General features: G+C 49.9%; 1 protein-coding gene across 2 annotated transcripts in view; it reads left to right on the forward strand.

The window, feature by feature from the left end:
- SH3PXD2A (SH3 and PX domains 2A) overlaps positions 1–20099 on the forward strand; it is a 188162-nt gene that overhangs the window by 40993 nt on the left and 127070 nt on the right. For both annotated transcript variants that reach the window (XM_040992165.1, XM_040992166.1), the window contains exon 2: positions 11275–11355. In XM_040992165.1, coding sequence (XP_040848099.1) covers positions 11275–11355 — 81 coding nt within the window. The remainder of the gene's footprint in view (positions 1–11274; positions 11356–20099) is intronic.

Consider the following 20099-nt stretch of genomic DNA (forward strand, 5'->3'; position numbering starts at 1 on the left):
CCAGGAGCTTCATCTGGGTCCGCCACGTGGGTGCAGGGTCCCAGGGCTTTGGGCTGTCCTCCATTGCTTTCCCAGGCACATGAGAGGGAGCCGGAAAGGAAGTGGAGCAGCCAGCACTTGAACTCGTACTCTTATGAAATGTTACCTTTTCAGGCAGAAGTTTAACCCGTTGTGCCACAAGGCCAACTCTGTTTTTCTTTCGACTGTGCAGATACACAAGTGTATAGTACACATGCACCCCATAATAAATGTAATCACTTTATATAAAGCTGGTTTTGTTTCCTTCTGATTGTCTCTTCATATACAGCTGTTTTGTAATCTGTTGTTGTTGTTTTTTTTCCTTTTCTCAGGATATTGTGCACATCTTCCCACAGCAACACAGAAGGTTCCACCTTACCTTTGATAGGTGTATAAGCCAAAATTTATTTTATCTTTTAAAAATATAAGTTAGCAATCCGTGTCTTAATTTTTGAGGCATTGGGCAGCTTCATATGCATTCACAAGACACATGTACACACATGCATGTGTGTGTGGGAATAAGTTCTTGGGAGCCACATTGCTGAGTCAAACAGAATGCAAGTTTGGGGCATAGAAATTGCTGAAATTGAGGCAAGCATTGGGTGCAACCACTTGCTCTATCAGCAGAGTGCCTGGATTTGAGTGCCCGCTGTATTCCCAATTCCAGTTTGCTGCTAATGCACACCGTGGCAAGCAGCAGGTGATGAGCAAATACTTAGGTTCCTGCTTCCTATGTGTGAGGCCTTGACTGAATTCCTGGCTCAGGCCTGGCTGTATTGTGGCCCTTTTGGGGAGTGTACCATCAGAGTGGTACTCTTTATCCATCTTTGGTTCGTTTCTCTCTGTCTTTCTCTCTCCCTTTCTCTTTCTTTTCCTTTCAGATACAAAGAAATTGCCAAAATGCTGTCTGGAAAGATTGAGCCAGTCTGCACCCAGCAGCAGAATTCCTAGCGAAAGCTCTTTGCCCTGGGTCAGAAGCTATGCTTTGCTGAGCACAGCACAGAGGAAGGCCTGAGTGCTTCAGATGGTGGCAAGGAAGCAGCGGGGTCACTTCCCTTGCAGGCTGCGTGTGGGGTGGCCACTGGCCTCTGGCCTCCACCTTCCCACCCCCAGCCCTGGGCTGCTATGCTGCCCCAGGAAGAGGAACCCAAGCTGCGTGTGTTAACCTTTGCTGTGCCCTCCGGGTTGTGACTCCAGAGTGGGGCACGTTCCAGGATGTGCGTGTCAGGATCAGCGGGCCTAGTACCTATGGAGTCAGCAGTGTGTGGAGCCAGGGCCCCTCTTTCAGGAGCTTGGTGAGCTGTATGTAAGTCCCCAACAAGGCCAGGAGCTTCTTTCTTTGGGTGGCTCAGCAGAGGCTGCATTTTCTACAAGTATCCAGGACTGTACCCCCAAGGGTCACTGTGTACTTGGACTTAGTTTCCAGCACAGGCTAAGCCTCATCCCCAGCCTGGCACACTGCCACCCTTTCTGGCTCCTGGGCATTCCCCAAGTCTGTCCACAGCCTCTCCACTGGAGCACCTGCCAGCTCAAGGTGGTCACGCTTGTTTGCTCTAAGTACTGGCACTGGGCCAGAGAGTGAAGGCCAGGTTGTCAGGAGGAGGTACAAAGGTCCAGGCGCATGCCTTCCTGTGTTCTACAAAATGCCCAGTGAGTGCCATGCCCAGAAGTCTCGAAGCCCAGAGCAGGTTTCTTTACAGGCATGGTGCCAGTTGGTGCCTCCAGAACTTTCTAGGGAAAGTGACTGATGTTCTTAAAGCATAGACTACACCAGGCACCTCGAAAGCAGGGAGCAAAATGAGAAGTCACATTAATGAAAAACCGGAGTTTCTCAGGAGGTGTCATTCACTGTCATAGTGAGGCAGTGTTACTCTCCCATTTAACAGATGCAAAGTGGAAGCTCAGAGCAGATCTGATAGATTGTAAACCCTGCCACACAAAGCACTGGTCCACATCCTGGGCTCCTCCCACTTGGCTTTCTCAGTGATGTTGTTCCTGGGTCATGGAGCACTCATACTGGAGGCAGCCAATGGGCAGAGCAGCACATTGAGCCCCTAGGGCAGACCCTGGCAGTCTGGTTCCAGGACATCTGATGTGATCACGAAAGAGGATGAAGTCGAGACAGGCACAATAGCTAGTGGCTAATGTCCTCTCCTTGCACGTCCAGGATTCCATATGGGCTCCGATCCATGTTCCAGCTGTTCCACTTGACATTCAGGTTCCTGCTTATGACCTGGGAAAGCAGTAGAGGGTGGCCCAAGGCTTTAGGATCCTGTGCCAGCATGGGAGACTCAGAAGAAGCTCCTGTCTCCTGGCTTCAGATCAGCTCAATTCAGCCTTTGTAGCCGCTAGTTGAGGAGTGAGCCGACAGATGGAGGATTTTTTTCTCCTTCTCTCTGTAAATCCCTTTCCAATAAAAATAAATAAATCTTTTTTAAAAATCCATGAAAGAGGATGAAGTGCTCCAGCTCTGGAGTGAGTGGCCACATTGCAGGCTGAGCTTTGTCACTTGTTCTAGAGGGGACCTAGAGGTAGATCAGGGACCCCTGGAGACAGTGGCAATTCCTTCCTCACAGAATGACTGTAAAAAAGAGACAAGTCCATCTGGATAAAGTGCTTATCTTGGTTCTTGTGACTGCTGAAGAATTCCAGCATTCACGTGAGCCAGGGCTGGGGACAGGACACCGTTTGTGCTGCTCTCCTGTTTCTGGGGATTCCAAGAATAGCTCTTTGAAGAAAAGAAGTGGGCTTCTTTTGGGTCCATTCAGGTTTGGGAGTCCTAGGAGTCCTAGCTTATGCACCTGTTTTCCCTCCAGGAAGCCTGAAAAAAGAAAAAGCCTCCCACCCCAGAGGGGGTGACCACAACACAGCCATCCCTCATGCATGCAGGTGCTCCTGGGGACAGTCATTGTTCTTCCAGCTCTTCTGCTTTCCCAGGCCAGGCTTGTTGTTACTAATGATCCCACCACTGCTGTGTGTGTTTGTGTTTGTGTGTGTGTGTGTGTGTCCACATGCCACTGCCTATTGCTTTCCTATTTCCACCTACAGGTTCAAGTCCCCCCTTCCACTCCCTGGGTGTCTTAGAGCTGATTGCATTGATTATTTCCCATGTGCCAAGTCCTATGCTAAGCACCCAGGACATGAGCGCATCATCAGGTGTCATGGGCAGCTCCATTCCAAACCCTAACACAGGCTAAGCTTCTTGGTCATGTCTCATACCAGGCCTTGCTTGATTGGTGAGCAGGAATTTTGCTCTGCCAAGCTGGAAGAGCTTGGAGATCAGGGACTTGACCTCATCTTGTCTTTATCATGGTGCCTAACTGGGTTTCATGAGCACCCACCTGATAATGGCTCATTGCTTTGCTTCCTCACTTGTGCAAGGATGGCATTGAGCTGGGCATTAGGATGCCCTGGTTGCCTTCAGGGAGCTTCTGTTCTAATGAAGGGGTAACTCACAGAGCTCCCATGGGAGACTCTAAGAGATACCTACTGTTACTCTCAGTTTTCTGAGTCTTCAGTGGAGGCATTTAAGACATAAGAAGGCTTCCTGCAGGCCCTCTTGCCTGCATGTGCTCCCTACACCACCCTGATTTAATAGCAGAGGGCTGTCATTCCTGGACACAAAGGCAGCACCCAGTGGGATAGGTTCAGCCACCCTGATGGAGCATTGGAAGCAGCTGGCTCTTCCAAGCCTCTAGTTCCCCCGGGAGATGGCTCATTTAGCTGGAACTGCAGTGGTGCTCCTGTATCATGGATGTGTGGTTCTGCCAGGGGCCTTGAGCAGACACATGTCCCCACCACTACCAGAATCTTTCTGGGACTCATTCTCACTGTGTTTACTGAGATTACTCTGCAAACATGAGGTCCAAAAGGAGCAAGCCTAGAGGAAGGTGAACCATGGCTTCAAAAGGTTCTGCCGCCTGGCTGGTAGCCCTGTAGTCAGCATTAAAGTGTGTGTCTGAGTGAGGGGGCAGTGTTTCCCCTGTCCCTCTTCCCTCCCTAGCCTGAGCAGGGGGCTCAGCCCCTGGAGGAGGAGTTGGATTCAGAGCAAGACCACACCTGCAGAATTCCCAGGCTGAGCACAGAGCTCAAGCCATGCAGCCACCACAGATTATGAAATTTTATTTCACTGGCAGGGTTTGGGGCTGGCAGAGATCCTTGCACTGAACCAGATGTGTTTGTATTCTGCACCTTGGCCACTGGTGATTTGCTCCTTGGGGAGATGGGGGGGCAATCTTCAAGTGTGCTGTTAGGTCACCTTGGGTCTTGGCTCACTGAGTAACGCTAGCCTGGCAGGTCTCCTGTGAGCCTCATGGGTGAAGAAGTGGTCAGAATGTGCTGATAGGGAGGGAGAGGGACTCAGCTGTGTTCAAGAGAGATGGACACAGCAGGTATCAAGCACTGGTTTTGCCAGTGATTGGCAAAGGCAGAGCGAATGGAGCAAATCTAGGGATTGAAGCACAGACTTGCTAGCCTGTCTCAGGTGCTAGGTCTCTGGGGGGGCTTTCCTTCTGATGGAGGGGGATCTTTCACACAAGGCCACAGGGCCACAGCAGGGAGACCAGGGGCATGCTCAGTGTTTGCTGTGACCACTTGCAATGGAAACAGCATCCCTAGAGTCCTCTGCCCTGCTGGGTGGTCTGGATCTAGAGAACCTGTTGGGCCATGTTCTTTACCCCAGCCGCCATGGTAGAACTTAGTAAATGGAACACTTTTGGAGGCTAGGGTTGGCTGGCTGGCTGGCATCTAAGATGAGTTTTTGTTTGTTTGTTTGTTTGCTTTTTCAGCAGGAAGCCAGGGTGGTGATCATGTCCCCAGTGTAAACTCCTTATAAGCCATTGGGTTGTGTTCATTCTGCTTTTGGGGGACTTAGGCTTTAACACTGAGTCCCAGACATGGATGTACCTCCCTCCTCAGACTCCAGAAGATTTGGGAATGGTAATGAGCTTGGTTCTGAGGAATTCCTGTGACTTCAAGGACTCTGGAAACAAAGTGCTGAGTGCATTAAGAATAAAATGATTCTTTGGGCCCAGGTGCGGCAAGGGTTAGAGGTCCCCTGTACATGTCCTCTGGGCTAGGCAATCTTTGGGCAGTAAAAGATTTGCCCAGCTCTATGCAGTGGGCCTAGACTTAGCCACCTAGTGGTGTGAGCAGGTGAAGGAAGATTGCCACTGAGTTTCCACTTGGCCAGGGGCCAGGAGCTGCTGGCATGGGTCCAGGGAAAACAAGTCCTTCCGCAGCAAACCAAGCTGCAGCGCTCTGGAAATGTAAGATTCCCTCTAGCAAAGCAACTCCAACTCTCGTATTTTCTGTCCGCACAGAGAGTGACAGGTACTTACTGGCACTTTCTCATTAACTGTGGGGCAGATCCTGGGACCTCCCAGGAATGGTTAGGTGCATGTTTGCTCATGGGTCATAGCCCAGATCCTAGCACAGCCTTGACCTCCTTCTTGGTGCTTTGCAACAGCTGTACATCAGATTGGCCTCAAGGCCATTTCCTTGTGGGGAGGAGCATAGTTCAGAGAGGACAGGAACACTCTACTAGAAAGGCAACTTCGAGTGACTCAGACCCTGCTGGTGGACTCCTGAGCTGAGTGCCAACTATAGCCCTGAAATGGACGGACTACTTGGACAAGGACAAGGCCTGGGGCTTGGCTTCCAGAGAGAGGTTGCCTGTGTCTCCCTGGGAGCTGTTCCCCTCCCCACCCCCGCCTTTGGAAGACCCTGTCTCCTCTTTGGGACTACCCCAGGCAGGCTGGCGGCTTCTCAGAGGCCTGCCATCTGCCCACGGAGGCCGGGGGTGTGGAAACAGAATCCGGGGGGTTTAAATCCAGAAGGAAGGGAAACTCCACCCGGGAAACCTGATCGCAAGTGAAGTATTTGGAAGCAGGATGTTTAATTGCTAAGCCTTTCTTGAGACCCAGCTGCTGGGTAATGTTATCTAGGCTGCTGCCAGGCTGGAGCAGAGTTTATCTGGGCTCCTGACGCAGCCTCAGTAAACAGAGCTGGCTTCCTCAAGTGACCTCTGCCCTGTGTCCCGTCCCGGCACCTGCTCTGTCTCCATGGTTTATCTCTGAACTTCCACAGAAACTAGGGCCAGGCTAATGTTATGTGTGTCCTTCATCCTGAGTGAAAATCTAGGATGTGTGAGGTTTGAAAGAAGGTGAATGAGGGCCTGGTGGCATGGCCTAACGGCTAAAGTCCTCGCCTTGAATGCGCCGGGATCCCATATGGGCTCCAGTTCTAATCCCAGCAGCCTCGCTTCCCATCCAGCTCCCTGCTTGTGGCCTGGGAAAGCAGTCAAGGACAGCCCAAAGGCTTGGGACCCTGCACCTGTGTGGGAGACCTGAAAATAAGTTCCTGGTTCCTGGCTCCAGATCGGCATAGTACTAGCCATTGTGGTCACTTGGGGAGTGAATCGTTGGACAGAAGATCTTCCTCTCTGTTTCTCCTCTTCTCTGTATATCTGACTTTGTAATAAAAATAAATCTTTCAAAAAAAATAAAAAGAAAGAAGGTGGATGAGATCAAGAGCTAGGGGCCTGGCCACTGCCCTCCTAACTCTGGCCTTGTCTCTAGGGAGGCTTCTAACCAGGATTTAGACCAGCAGGGCAAGTTCCTGAACGTGGGGATGGGCGTGCATTCCCTCTGCAATAACCCAGCCATGCCTGAGTCTTGCTCTTACCTACCTGCTGAGGGCATAGCAAATGGAGGAGTGCTGTTTTGCCCAACAAGGAAAGAAGTGCTCCTTGGGAGGCTGCAAGGCCATGTCCAAGCTGGGTGACTCCCTGGCGGCTCTTTCATCCCTTCCCTCCTGCTGGTTCTCCAGAGGGCCTGCCTCTGGTAGAAATGACTCACTGTGTCTATTGTAGTAATTCTGAAGAGCAAAGGGCTAGGTACCTGCCCACACTGGGCAGGCTCTGCTGCCGTGTGCGATAACCCTGGCTGGGTGTCCGGAGCTTGGGCTGTCCTCTTGGCTTGGTCACCTGCAGGGAAGCACATACCTCTCAGGATCACGCCAGGCCTGGCAGCCCTGAAGGTCATGATGCTCATTGGGCAGAGATGAGTCCCAGGGCTTGAGAGGCTGTGCTAAGCATTCATGGCCAGTAAAGAGGATGCTGAGATTAAGACTGGCCCCTGCCAATTCCAGACCCTACTCCTGTCCCTTGGCCATACCCAGCCTGGGCCCTGGGTTCCTATGGCTCCTCTGGGTTACAAGGAGGGAGGCTGTGGGCCTGTGCTGAATTCTCTGGGAGGCAAAAGGAAGCTCCTAATTTGCAGGGAAGATGAGGGTGGGTGTTAATCCCCAGTGAAACCCCTCCTCCAGGCTCTACTTGACTAGCTCAGGAGAAAGGCCCCTCAGTGCCCACAGGCAAGGGCAAGCTTGCTCTCTCTGGGGAGAGGTGTGCAACTCGGGCCTCCTGGTATTCAGCTGCCAGAGCAGAGGTGGGGAGCAGGGCAGCACCGAATTCAAAAGCAGCATCTCTTCCCTACACAGGGACCTGTGGGAGCTGGGGTTGCAGGCAGAGATGAGAGAGCGGGAGACAGAGCTGGGAGGCTGGGAGTCAGCAGGGGGAATGGTAGGACTGTAACCTCCATGGAAACCCCAGAGTGTGAGGGTCTCCTTCGTGAGGAGTCTGGTTTTGTAGCATTCCTAGTGATTGGTCCGACTGGGTCCTGAGTCCTGACAGTTGCTGGTTTCAGGTTCTCAGACCTGCGTTCTGTGTCCCCTGTGTTCCCCTCGCTTTCAAACCACCTAAAGATGCATTCAAAGAAGGTGCTTTTCAGTCCTTACCAAAGATTCAGATTGCAATAGCCACATGCCTAAATTTACAGAGGGAAATGGTCTAATGCCCTGGTGTGAAGGGCTCCTTCAAAACACATGCTGAGATTGAATTGCCAGGAGGGGCTTACGTTACTCCTTGGGATGCCCACGCCCTGTATCAGGGAGCCCCCCTCTGCTACCAGCCCAGCTTCCTGCTTATAAACAATGCCAGGCAGTGGGTGATGGCTCAAGGCATCAGGCCCCCACCACGTGAATTGAGTTTCAGCTTTGGCTATTGTGGGCATTTGGGGCAGAGCTGAAAGGTCCTTCTTTGTCTCTGTCTCTTTGCCTTTCAAAAAAAAAATAATAATAAATGCAGTTGCCTTTGCAAAAGTGTTAGGGGACAGGATCTTTCAGAGGTGACCGGGCCAGGAGGGCCCTGAATTCATGATTGGATTGGTGCCACAATTGTAGCTGTGGGTTTCTCACTTTTTCCCCCAGCAATTTAATTGTTTCACAGGCAGAGCAACATATAAAGATCAGAAGTGACAGAGAGAGAGAACTTGAGAAGCTTTCATCCACTGGGTCTTTCCCCAGGTAGCTGCAACAGCCAGATGAGGGCCAGGCCAAAGCCACAAAGCCAGGAGCCTGGAACTCCATTCAGGTCTCCCAGGTGAGTGGCAGTACAAGAGAGCTGAATTGGAACTGGAACAGCCAGGACTTGAACTGGAACTCTTATGGGATGCCAGTGTTGCAGGTGGCTGCTCAATATGCTGTGCCACAATGCAGCCCCAGCAGTGGATTCTGATCAAATGGAGAGTTTGGTCCCATTTCCCATCTTTGCTGCTGCTTGCACACCCTTCTGCCTTCTGCCTTCTGCCATGGATGTCCCTCGCCAGATGCTAGCACAGAACCATGAGCCAAGTGAACTTGCCTTATTTTGATAACTTTCTCAGTCTCAGCTGTTCTGTTGTAGCAGTGGAGATAGATTGAGATGAGTGTGGTGAAGAGCATGGAGAACGAACTCATCAGGTCTGGGCTCCTTCGTTAGCTGTGTGATCCTGGGCAAAGTACTTCACTTCACAGAGGCTCCCCTTCTTGATATACAACATGGGGCTGGCCAGGATGGCAGCATCCTGACTGAAGACCAATGGAGCTGATGCACATGCCTGCTTTGCCCTCTGCCAGCATGTAGGGACATTCTGTTGTATTTAGTGATCGAAGTGGTTACACATTTTATTGTTGAAGATGCACATTTACATGGCTACGAAGCAAAGGCCGGCACATCCATAGTCACTGTAATAATAGCAGCTTGCTTTGAATTTGTAAGGGTGGGAGTGGCCTCTGACTTTCCCTCCTTCCTGGTCAGATGGCCACAGAGGACTCTGATGACCTAGTTTTACGACCCTCTCCTCTCCTCAGGCACAGGGACCCCTCCATGGTGAGACTGCTGCTGGAACTTGGCCGCAGGAGGGAGGAGGGAGGGCCATGAATTGAGCAGCCAAGCCCTTGGTCTCACCAGTGCCACGTGCAGACCTTGCTCCTGGCCCTGGAAGTAGGTGGGTCAGTGCCCAGGTGTCTGCAGGCTTTTCTTCCTCACCAGCATTTTTCCTTCTCACTTTGTTGTGGGCTGTTATGTTTTTTGTTGTTCTTGTTGTTAAGATTTATTTATTTTTTATTACAAAGTCAGATATACAGAGAGGAGGAGAGACAGAGAGGAAGATCTTCCATCCGATGATTCACTCCCCAAGTGAGTGCAATGGCTGGTGCTATGCCGATCTGGAGCCAGGAACCAGGAACTTATTTTCAGGTCTTCCTGCACTCACATGGGCTGGCTCCCAATGCATTGGGACATCCTCGACTGCTTTCCCAGGCCACAAGCAGAGACCTGGATGGGAAGTGGAGTTGCCAGGATTAGAACTGGCGCCCATATGGGATCCTGGCACGTTCAAGGCGAGGACTTTAGCCGTCAGGCCATGCCCCCGGGCCCATGTTGTGGGCTGTTATACTCTCCTTACAGGTAGAGAAGTGGGAACTTGAGGATCTCTAGGCAGAGGCCCAGAAATCTGCATTTTCACAGTTCTACAGGTGGTTCTGATAGATGGTCTCACATCAGAACCACCACAGGGGAACCCAGAGCCACTACCTGTCCCCTGAACACAGATGCACAGCACAGGCTGCACTTGTGTCGCTCTTCTTGACTGTGTGCCTGGAGATGTCTGAGCGGGCAACAGGGCAGAGTACAGCAGAGTGGCCCCAAGGCTAGAAGAGGGGCCTCTCCCAGGAGGGACAGAAACAGTGGGCCAGAATCTGTGGTTGTTGTAGATGGTTGTGTGTGTGTGTGTGTGTTCTCCCCTCCTGTGACCTCCTACACAAGTGAGCTTTCTAAAGTGGCTTGAGACAGCCTCTGGGATGGAGTCTGATGTCTGGTGGGGACATGGGATGCTAGCCTGGCCCTGATACACCTTTGTTGCTAGAAGCATTTTCAAATCCTCTTTGAGCTGACAAGTCCCACAAGTGTGCTTCTTGTGCAGAGACCAGCTCGGAGTTTAGTAGAGAGGCACGTGCTGAGCACCTGCTCCAGGCCTAAGCTACAGGACCCTGAGATGAAGCCTACTCTCCTGAAATGTGTGTGGTCCCTGAGATCCAAAGCTCCACTGCAGATGGATATTTGGCAGATGTTCAAAGTGTAGCTCTCTGCTTCCACAAAGTTTCAGGAAGTAAGGCCCAGGCACCTGTGGTCTTGAAAGGCCTTCTGGAAGTTTCACTCACTGTAATGTTTGAGAACCAGTGGAAATTTGCTAGCTATAGATAAATAAATTAGAATAAATAAATAAAACAATGATCTAATTTTTATGCTCATTATATAAGACATATGCATTAAAAGAACAAAGTTAAAACTACTTGTTTTAATCCTGCCCTTTTCAGACTCATCATCCTTAGCATTGTGCTGAATGCCCTTATAGGTGTGTGTGTGTGAGTGTGTGCATGTATTTAGACACATATGGTACCTAGTGCTGCACTGTGCATTCAAGACCGATGTGATAAGAAAAAAGAAGGCCAGGCCCACATAATGGCTCAGGGGCTGCATCTTCGCCTAGCAACCTCCAGGATCCCATAAGGGTACTGTTTGCATCTCTGCTGCTCCACTTCCCATCCAGCTCCCTGCTTGTAGTCTGGGAAAGCAGTAGAAAATGGCCCAAAGCCTTGGGACCCTGCTCCCACGTTGGGAGACCCAGGGAATTTCCTGTCTCCTGGCTTTGGATCTGCTCAGCTCCAACCATTGCAGCTGTTTGGGGAATGAACCAGTGGACAGAAGATCTTTTTCCTTCTCTCTGTAAATCTACCTTTCCAATATAAACAAATAAATCTTAGAAAAGAAAAAAAAATAGTCCTGGCCCAGGAGCCTCCACCGTTAGATTAATGATGCCTCACAAAGCTTGAAGCCCAGCCTTGGTCACCTGCTCACATGCACTTTTGTTTCTTCCACAGGTGTACATCATCAATGTCACCTGGTCCGATTCCACCTCTCAGACCATCTACCGGAGGTACAGCAAGTTCTTTGACCTGCAGGTGAGTTGGCCCAAACTGAGGTGTTGGCCTGCTTCTCTCTGTGGCTTCTGCAGAGGTCTCAGGGCCTGGATGAGTCTGGAGCAGAGGGAGGGATCTTAAAAAGCCTCTTGGGCCCAGCATGGTGGCCTAGCGGCTAAAGTCCTCGCCTTGAACGCACCGAGATCCCATATGAGCGCCAGTTCTAATCCCGGCAGCCCCACTTTCCATCCAGGTCCCTGCTTGTGTCATGGAAAGCAGTCGAGGATGGTCCAAAGCCATGGGAGCCTGCACCCACGTGAGAGACGTGGAGGAAGTTCCTGGCTCCTGGCTTCAAATTGACATAGCACCAACTGTTGCACTCACTTGGGGAGTGAATCGTTAGATGGAAGATGTTCCTCTCTGTTTCTCCTCCTCTCTGTATATCTGATTTTGTAATAAAAATAAATCTTTTTTAAAAAGCTTCTCATAATCCAACAATATGGGATTGAATATCCCATAGAATGTGGACTTTCAAGCCCCTCTCTGCCCTCCTGCCTTCTTCCTGTTCCCCTGTGTGTCGGGACCCTTCCAATCTGAACTGGGGGGTATCTGCTGCTTCCCCATCAATGGGTGCAGTGTGCTAGACAGGAAGTCACTCTGTCGGGGAGCAGGGACCTTGAAAGGGCCACTTGATGAGCTGGAAGAGGGCTGATGGCCCCCAGGAATTTACATATGGAAGCTTTTCTTCTCCTTCCTCCTGCTCTGTCCTCTACCCCCTCCCGTTTTGCCAAATCTCATGGGAAAGGAACGCTGCCCCCTCCCCCTTGTCAGGAGGGTTCATTTCCTGTTGTGGAGACAGGGACACAAGTGTGGGGCCACTTGTACAAGGTGCTGGACCCAGCCTTGGAATGAACATAAGCGTGGTCAGTCTGATCCACAGGGGTCATTGCTACCCCGGAGATGCTTTGCAGAGCATTAGGACTGGGTCTTTGGCATGTAACCTTGGAGCCAACGGCAGCATGTTTATAAATTGTTTTGCATGCCATGATGACTTTCATTTGTATTCATTTTTATTTCAGTGACATCCATTCATTCATAAAAAATATATTTACTTTAGTTATTTGAAAGGCAAAGTTACAGAGGGAGAGGGAAAGATAAGGAAAGGAGTCTACTGATTTACTCCCCAAATAAGCACAACAGATAGGCCTGGACCAAGCCAAAGCTAGAAGCCAGGAGCTTCTTCTGGGACTCCCACATGAGTTCAGGAGTCCAAGCTCTTGGGCCATCTTCCACTGCTTTCCCCAGGAGCATTAGCAGGGAGCTGGATTGGAAGTGGTGTAGCTGGGACTCGAGCCAATGACCATATGGTGTGTCAGAGCTGCAGGCAGAGGCTTACGATGCTGCGCTGCAGCACTGGCCCCGTCGTCCGTTTGTTTCTATGACCTATTTGTCAGGGTTGCTGATTTTGAGAGGGTGGCACTTCTGGGGAGGAACAAATAGAACTGCTGACTCTGGCTTTGGTCATCAGTGGTGGCCTCTGAACTTGGCTTCCTGAACACCTGCATGGGAAAGTGACTACATGCTTAAGTGGGGGCACTGTGAGTCTGTGACCATGTAACTCCCCACAGGGCCCTTCTCAGCTCAATGTTCTTACCTGTAGAATAAAGATGTGCCAAGTGCCCACCTAGTAGGGTTGTGACAAGGATTTTTTTTAACTGCTCCACGTGTTTCCTGATTCCCGGTTGTCTAGAGAGTTATGTGGTGCCACCAGCTGGCAAGGACACTGAGCTGCCTGGGGACTCAGAGCCTGTCTCGTGGTAGCCACTCTGTGATGGTCCTGAGTCCAGGGATGATCATGGGCCCCTCTCTGAGGCAGGTGGCAGTGGGCCTGAGGCCAGCAGGACTTGCTCTCAGAAACATTTTACTCCTATGCTTTTGGCTTAGCCCCTCTCTGGAACCCTGGAAGGCTCAGACCCACTGAGGCAGCCTGGGGTCCACAGATCCTCTGTGCATCTGCTAGAAGCCCCCACTCCTGACAAGGATGTGTTCATGCAGCTTTAAGGCAGTGTGGGGTGTTGCCTGACCCCTGGGGGTCCTCAGGAACCTGATCCATGCACATCATCAAGTTCCCATTTGTTGCTGTGTGGGCACCAGGTGGGCACCTATTTGGGGCTTTCAAAAAACAGTAGTGTACCTGGACACCCTACTGGTAGACCCCCTGGGTCCTCCTCTGTAAGCTGATTGCTCTAGTGTGGGTCCCTGCCATACATTCCCGGTTTTCTTTCTCCTTGTTCAAATGGTGTCTGTTGCCCCTGGCAGGGGCCAGGTAGCCATCAGGAAGCTCTGGGTGCCACCTCTTAATGTAACCCAGGAAGCCTGTGCAAAGTTCTACCAGGTGGACCCTGGCCCTCCCAGGTAGACCATTGTCCTCTGCGGGACTGGCGTGGAAGGGGACAGCTTTGTCCTTTTTATTCCCCAGCCATGAGTCCAGGAAGCATTTGAAAGGTGCTTGGTTACAGATCTCAGGTTTTCCATCTCTCTGCCATCCCATCGCACAGTCCCACTCTATACAAACCAAGATGCCAAGCACAGAAGCCCTCCGTGGCTTCCCAGGAAGCATCCTACATGGAGAGGTACCTGGAAATCCTTGAGATGACACAATCTCTGGCACACACCCAGGCAGCCAGCTAGAGCAAGAACCAGGCAGGGGAGTGGGTCTTGTGCCTGGAGGAGAGCCGTGTCCTTTTGAGATTACCATGGCCTTAAAAGTCCTCTCTGGGGGGCTTAGAACTCCCCTGGGGAGTGAGGAGAGAGGCCACAGGATGAGGGGGACAAGGGAGCAGAGAAATCTCAGGCAGAGTGCCAGCCCACCATGCACCCCAGGTTCATCTGAAGCCAGAATGCTGATCTCAGCAGGTTCATTTATCTCTACATGCCGTTCCTCCCTTGCCACCTGCACTCCTCACCAAGCAGCTGCCTTCCTGCTCCTCATGAGGCCCAGGATTAAAGTTGACAGATAAATACAAGATGCTTGATTAAAATCAACTTTCTAATAAGCAGGGAATACTGCTTTTAGTGTGGGTATATCCTGCATATGTCACTAGAAGTGCTTACACTGTGAAAGTTGTTTGTTCTGTATATGAAATTCAAGTTTTGCTCTGTCCTGCGCCTTCCTCGGCTCGATATGGATACCATAATACTCTGGCAGAGGGTATCAGCAGTGAGAATAACAGGATAAAGAAGAGTAATCCAGGCTGGCTCATGATAAGAGGACATGGGTGAGGTCTAAGGTCTCCAAAGCATTTATACCACAGGACAGAAGTGGCACAAGCTGAGGGACACACAGCTGAGGCAGACAAGATCCCCTCCTTCCAGGAGTCTGTGTCCAGGTGGGGAAAGACTTTGAAATTGGTCAGTCTGCTAAAGATAAAGTAAATATTAGATTGTGATTCAAACACCTTTCTATGGGGTGAAGAAGGACCACTCATTTTGCCGGGGCGGGGTGATAAAAAAGATGCCTGTGTGGTCTCCAGGAACCTGGAGACATGGAGCCACATACACTCCCGCTTTAGACTGAGGAAATATGTATTTTTAAAAAAGATTTATCTGTTTTTATTGGAAAGGCAGATTTACAGAGAGAAGGGGAGAGGCAAAGATCTTCCATCTGCTGGTTCACTCCCCAAATGGCCGCAATGACTGGAACTGAGCCTATCCAAAGCCAGAAGTCTAGAGCTTCTTCCGGGACTGCCACTGGTGCAAGTCCCAAGGCTTTGGGCCATCCTCGACTGCTTTCCCAGGCCCTGAGACCTGACAAGGCTCAGGTCGCTTGGCTTAGGTCATGGAGCCCACCTTGTCGTGGGGGTGGGTTCCTGAGCCCTGGGGACAGAGGAACCAGTGGAGTGTGGGTTAATTGGCCCAGATCCTAGGGCCTGCCTTTTAGGTGGATGTTGGTGTCGTGAACCTTGGGGGTGGGGGATCTAGCGGGGCTTGGGTCGCCTGACCCGGGTACTAGAACTTACCTGCAAAAACATGCCCTACTTAATGAAAAAGGTGGAGCAGTGGACACAGGCCCTATTGTAAAAGAATATGGCAACACCTTTGGTGCTGTAGCAGAAAAACAGAACTAATTGGATAACTACCCCAAACAAGCAATGACAGCAAAAATCTCCGTAAATGGAGCCAATGGACACAGGGAGGGTGACATCATCCTTGGATCAGTGGAATCAGCAGCATTTCAGAACTATCCAAACCTCTTGGACGGAACCATCGGAATATGTACACATTGAGACTCTGGATTGATATGGGGTGGCGGTTCCTCATCCCTGGATACTGGGATGAGTGGAAAGTCATGAGTGGGAAGTTCCCCCTTTGTTTCTCCCCTTCCCCCAGAAACAAGAAGAAATAGCAAATTTTGAAGCAATGAATTCACCCAATTTTCCCTAAACCTCGATCCTTCCCACCCTGATCAATCATGTAATCATTATTAAAAAAAAAAAAAACAACAGATCCAGGCTGTGATATTTCTGACTCAGCACTTTGCTTGTGGCCTGGGAAAGCAGCAGAGGATGGTTCAAGGCCCCTACACCCACTTGCAAGACCCAAAAGAAGCTCCTGTTCCTGGCTTTAGATCAGCCCAGCTCTGGTATTTATAGTAGTTTGGGGAATGAACCAATGGATGGAAGATCTCTTTCTGTCTTTCCTACTCTGTAACTCTGCCTTTAAAAATAAAAATAAAAATAATCCTTAAATAAATAACAATGCATACATAAATACATCTTAATAAACAAATCTATTTATTTATTTTTCATTTTCCTATTATTTGAAAAGCAGAGAGGGAGAGAAAACCTTGCAGTTACTGGTTCTCTCCTAAAATGTATATTGACAGCTCAGGACTGGGCCAGGCCAGAGCCAGGAGCTAGGAACTCCATCCATTTCCCACGTGAGTGGCCAGGACTCAGGTACTTGAGCTGCAGCTTGCCACCTGCCACGGGACATTTTAGCCAGGTTCTGGATCAGAAGCTTTCGAGTTGAGACTCAAATCAGACACTCTGATATGGGATGTGGGTGTCCCAAGCAATGGCTGAAGTGCCCCAAATTTGTTTTTTTGAGAACCAGGGTTATATTTTGTGCTAAAGTTCCTCTTTCTTCCCTCTCTTTGGCTTATCTTTCCTTCTCAGACTTGGGGGGATACCTGGATGAGCAAAAGCAGATCTGTTTCATGCCTTGATGGAATTTGCAGCATAGTGAGGGAAAACAGATGCCAGTTTTTAAAAGCTGAGCTGATGTCACAAAGGAAGGTGCTGTAGACGTAATACAGGGAAGACTTCCTGTCTGGGGTCAGACTGTGTCTGATTCATCATTAAGTTGTTGTCACTTCTCTGAGATTCTTTTGTGCCATTGATGAAAGCCAAAGTCTCTCCCCCAGTCAAAGGCATGAATGGCTGAATGTTCTCTGGGATGCACCAGGCCCAGAGGCCTGTGTTAGACCTGTGTTGTCCAGTGTGGTTAGCACTAGCCTTAGGTGGCTATTTATGTTTCTGTTCTAATTTTCTGAGGCTGAGGAGCAGAGTAGATAGAGTGCTGCTGCCTGTGACACTGGTATCCCAAGTGAGCACCAGTTCGAATCCTGGCTGTTCCACTTTTTATTTATTTATGTGAGAGGCAGAGTTACACGGCAAGAGAGAGAGATATCTTGCATCTGCTAGTATACTCCCCCAAACAAGGGCAGAGACTGAGCCAGGCTGAAACCAGAAGCCAGCAGCGTCATCTGGGTCTCCCCCATGGGTGCAGGGTCCCAAGAACTTAGGCCATCTTCCACTGCTTTTCCAGGCTTTTAGTGGGGAACTGGTCTGAAAGTGGGGTAGCCAGGACCCAAGCCAGCACTCATATACAATGCCAGCATCCCAGACTGTCCACTTATGATCCAGCTCCCTGCTAGAAAGCAGCAGAAGATCGCCCAGTCTTTGGACCCCCACATCCACATGGGAGAACTGGAAGAAGCTCCAGAGTTCAGGCTTTGGATCAGCCCTGCACTAGCTGTTGTAGCCATTTGGAGAGTGACCAGTGAATGGAAGATCTCCGTGTCTCCCTCACTGTGTCTATGATTCTTCCTTTCAAATAAGTCAATAAATCTTTAAACAAATGTTCTTAAGGCTGCATCCCCACCATTTAGAAAACTGGGTTTTGTTGTTGCTGACTTTTTAACTTTACTTGTGAGGCAGAGAAACAGAGAGGGAAAACTTCTGTGAGCTGTTTCATTTCACTCCCCAAACGCATGCAGTGGCTGGCAGGAACTTGATTACTTGATTTACCATCATTTGTGTATTAGGATCTACACCAACAGGAAGTTGGAATGGGATCCAGGAACTATGATGTGGGCCATGGATATCTTGACTGGTGGACTGAACACCCACTCCAAGCTGTTTTAATTATTTTAAAAATTAAATTTAGAAACAAAATTAAAATGTTTGTTCCCCGATGGTTTTTGCGCTTCAGGGGTACCCAAGTAGCCATGGTGGCTTGAGTGGTGCAGAGTGTTGCTTGTCATCCTTGGGCATTCTGATTGACTGCCTTGATTTAAAGCTTCCATGACATACGGCAGGCTCGGCCTGGTCTTATCAAGTCCACCCAAGAGTGCCCTGCAACCCTCCTGGCCCCTCATCAGCTAAAATCTTGTAAGGCTTCAGCAGGAAGAGGGAGACCATGTCTCCACACGATCCACCCCGTCTATCAAATAACCCAGCCCAACAACAGTCCTGATCACCAGGCTGCATTCCTGCCAAGGCCTCCAAGAGCCTTTCTCTTGTCACACTGAGAGCAGGGAAAAGGGGAGGCTCTTGTTGCCAAGTGGAAATAAGTCTCTTCTAAAAATAGCTCACCACTGCACACTACCCCTCCCACATCCACACACACACACACACACCTGAAAATGGGCCTGACCCAGAAGTTGCTGACCAGTATGAGGCTTGACAAGGAGGCTGGTCTGGTGGCAGAGGACCTACTGGGTGGCTGGGAGGCACAGTGGAGCAGGATGTGGGCTGCCCCTGCCCAGTTCAGCTACCTTCTGACTGATGGCATCAGTTTCCTTGCCCAGATCCTTCGCTGTCAAGGCCCTGGTGTGGGTTCCCTCCCCGCCCCAAGGAATCACCGGAAGGCTTTCTGAAGCCCTGACTCCATCAAGGGTTTTTTCACAACCTGACCTACAAGGCACTGGGCTGCAGTAATTGCTTTGCAAACATTGGCTCCACAACACTGCCTGGCCTTTAGTCTGAACTCCAGCCAGCAAGTGCACAGGGTCAATATTTGAGCAGAGCCTGGAAAGGCCCTTTCACGGCCCTGGCACCACGCTGCCCAGGTTCGCACTGAAAGACTTAACCTGTGGTGAATAACTTTAATCTCTCTTTGTTATTCATTCCCCCTGACTCTGCCCCTGCACACCCCACTCCACACTCACTTTCCAGCTCTCAAATAGCCCACATGATGATGGGTGAGCAAAATTGAATTCCCCAAATCGTTAATAGCAGGCCTTAGAATGGGTGTGGTGCTGACATCATTCGTGGGATCCTTTGCAGTTTTAGAATTAGGTGAGTCGTGATCCAAGTTGCTCACTTTGTAGGTAGAGAACAGAATACTTTTTCAATACCTTTTCTATTCATTCAATCTAGGTGAGCTTTAATTTGGTCTGCTTTCCAGAGCAAGCCTCAGCTGAAGTCAAACTGGAATGATCCAGATGTGTGCGTGAGGGTGCAGCCTGAGAGCGGAAGAGGAAAATGTGTCTCCTGCGGGCACCGTGCCTTTTAACCACCAGGGAGTTAATTTGAGGTCATTGAACCCCAAAGGAGAGCCAGGAGCCAAAGCCGGGGTGGGAGGGCATGTAACTTGCCAAGTTCTAGAATGATTTTGTATCAAGAGTTCCAGAGAGTTCTGGCACCTTCCACACTGGCATGACATTTGCAGCTCCAGCTCCAATGGTCATTGTGATTGCTCAAACACATTAGAGGGAGGAGATATGGGCCTTGACTGAGGTCAGACCCAGGGAGGCATGGAGAGAGGCTCCTGCTCTTGGCTGTGATGAAAATGGGAAGCAGCCTAAATGGCCGTCTATCTGTGGATCATCACTAAGTAAACCAGCCATGTTGCTACAGTGGAGTGTAGCTGTTAAAACGGATGAGGCTGGTCTTGGCTCCCTGGGTGGGTCTCCGAGACATGCTTGTGAATGAACAATGCAAGCTTCCAAACAATGTTCACAGAATGATAGCAATCAGAAAAACAACAGTCTTTGCAGAGATGTAGACAACGTATGTATGTAAATATTTTTAGGAAATATAGCAGCTTATATTCCAGGAGGCCATCTCTAGAAGGGAGACATCAGTTAGAGGGAAACCCCAACATTATCTGTAATATTTTCCTTTATTTATTTAAAGTTTACTTATTTTTTTATTAGAAAGGCAGATTTACAGAGAGAAGAAAAGGGAGATGGCCGAGTCTTCCATCCACTGGATCACTCTCCAAATGGCTGCAATGGCCAGAGTTGAACTGATCTGAAGCCAAGAGTCAGGAGCCAGGAGCCTTTTCTGGGTGTCCCACATGGGTGAAGGATCCCGAAATTTTGGACCATCTTTCTCTGCTTTCCCAGGGCATAAGCAGGGAATTGGATGGAAAGTAGAACATCCAGAACATGAACCAGTGCCCATATGGATGCTGGTCCTTGCAAGTGAAGAATTAGACCCTTCCTTTATTTTTTTTTTAAAGAGAATGCATTGTTCAAAACATTAATGTTTAATAAT

This window comes from Ochotona curzoniae, unplaced genomic scaffold, assembly GCF_017591425.1.
Source record: "Ochotona curzoniae isolate NIBS_2020 unplaced genomic scaffold, NIBS_Ocur_1.0 contig_66, whole genome shotgun sequence".
NCBI lineage: Eukaryota > Metazoa > Chordata > Mammalia > Lagomorpha > Ochotonidae > Ochotona > Ochotona curzoniae.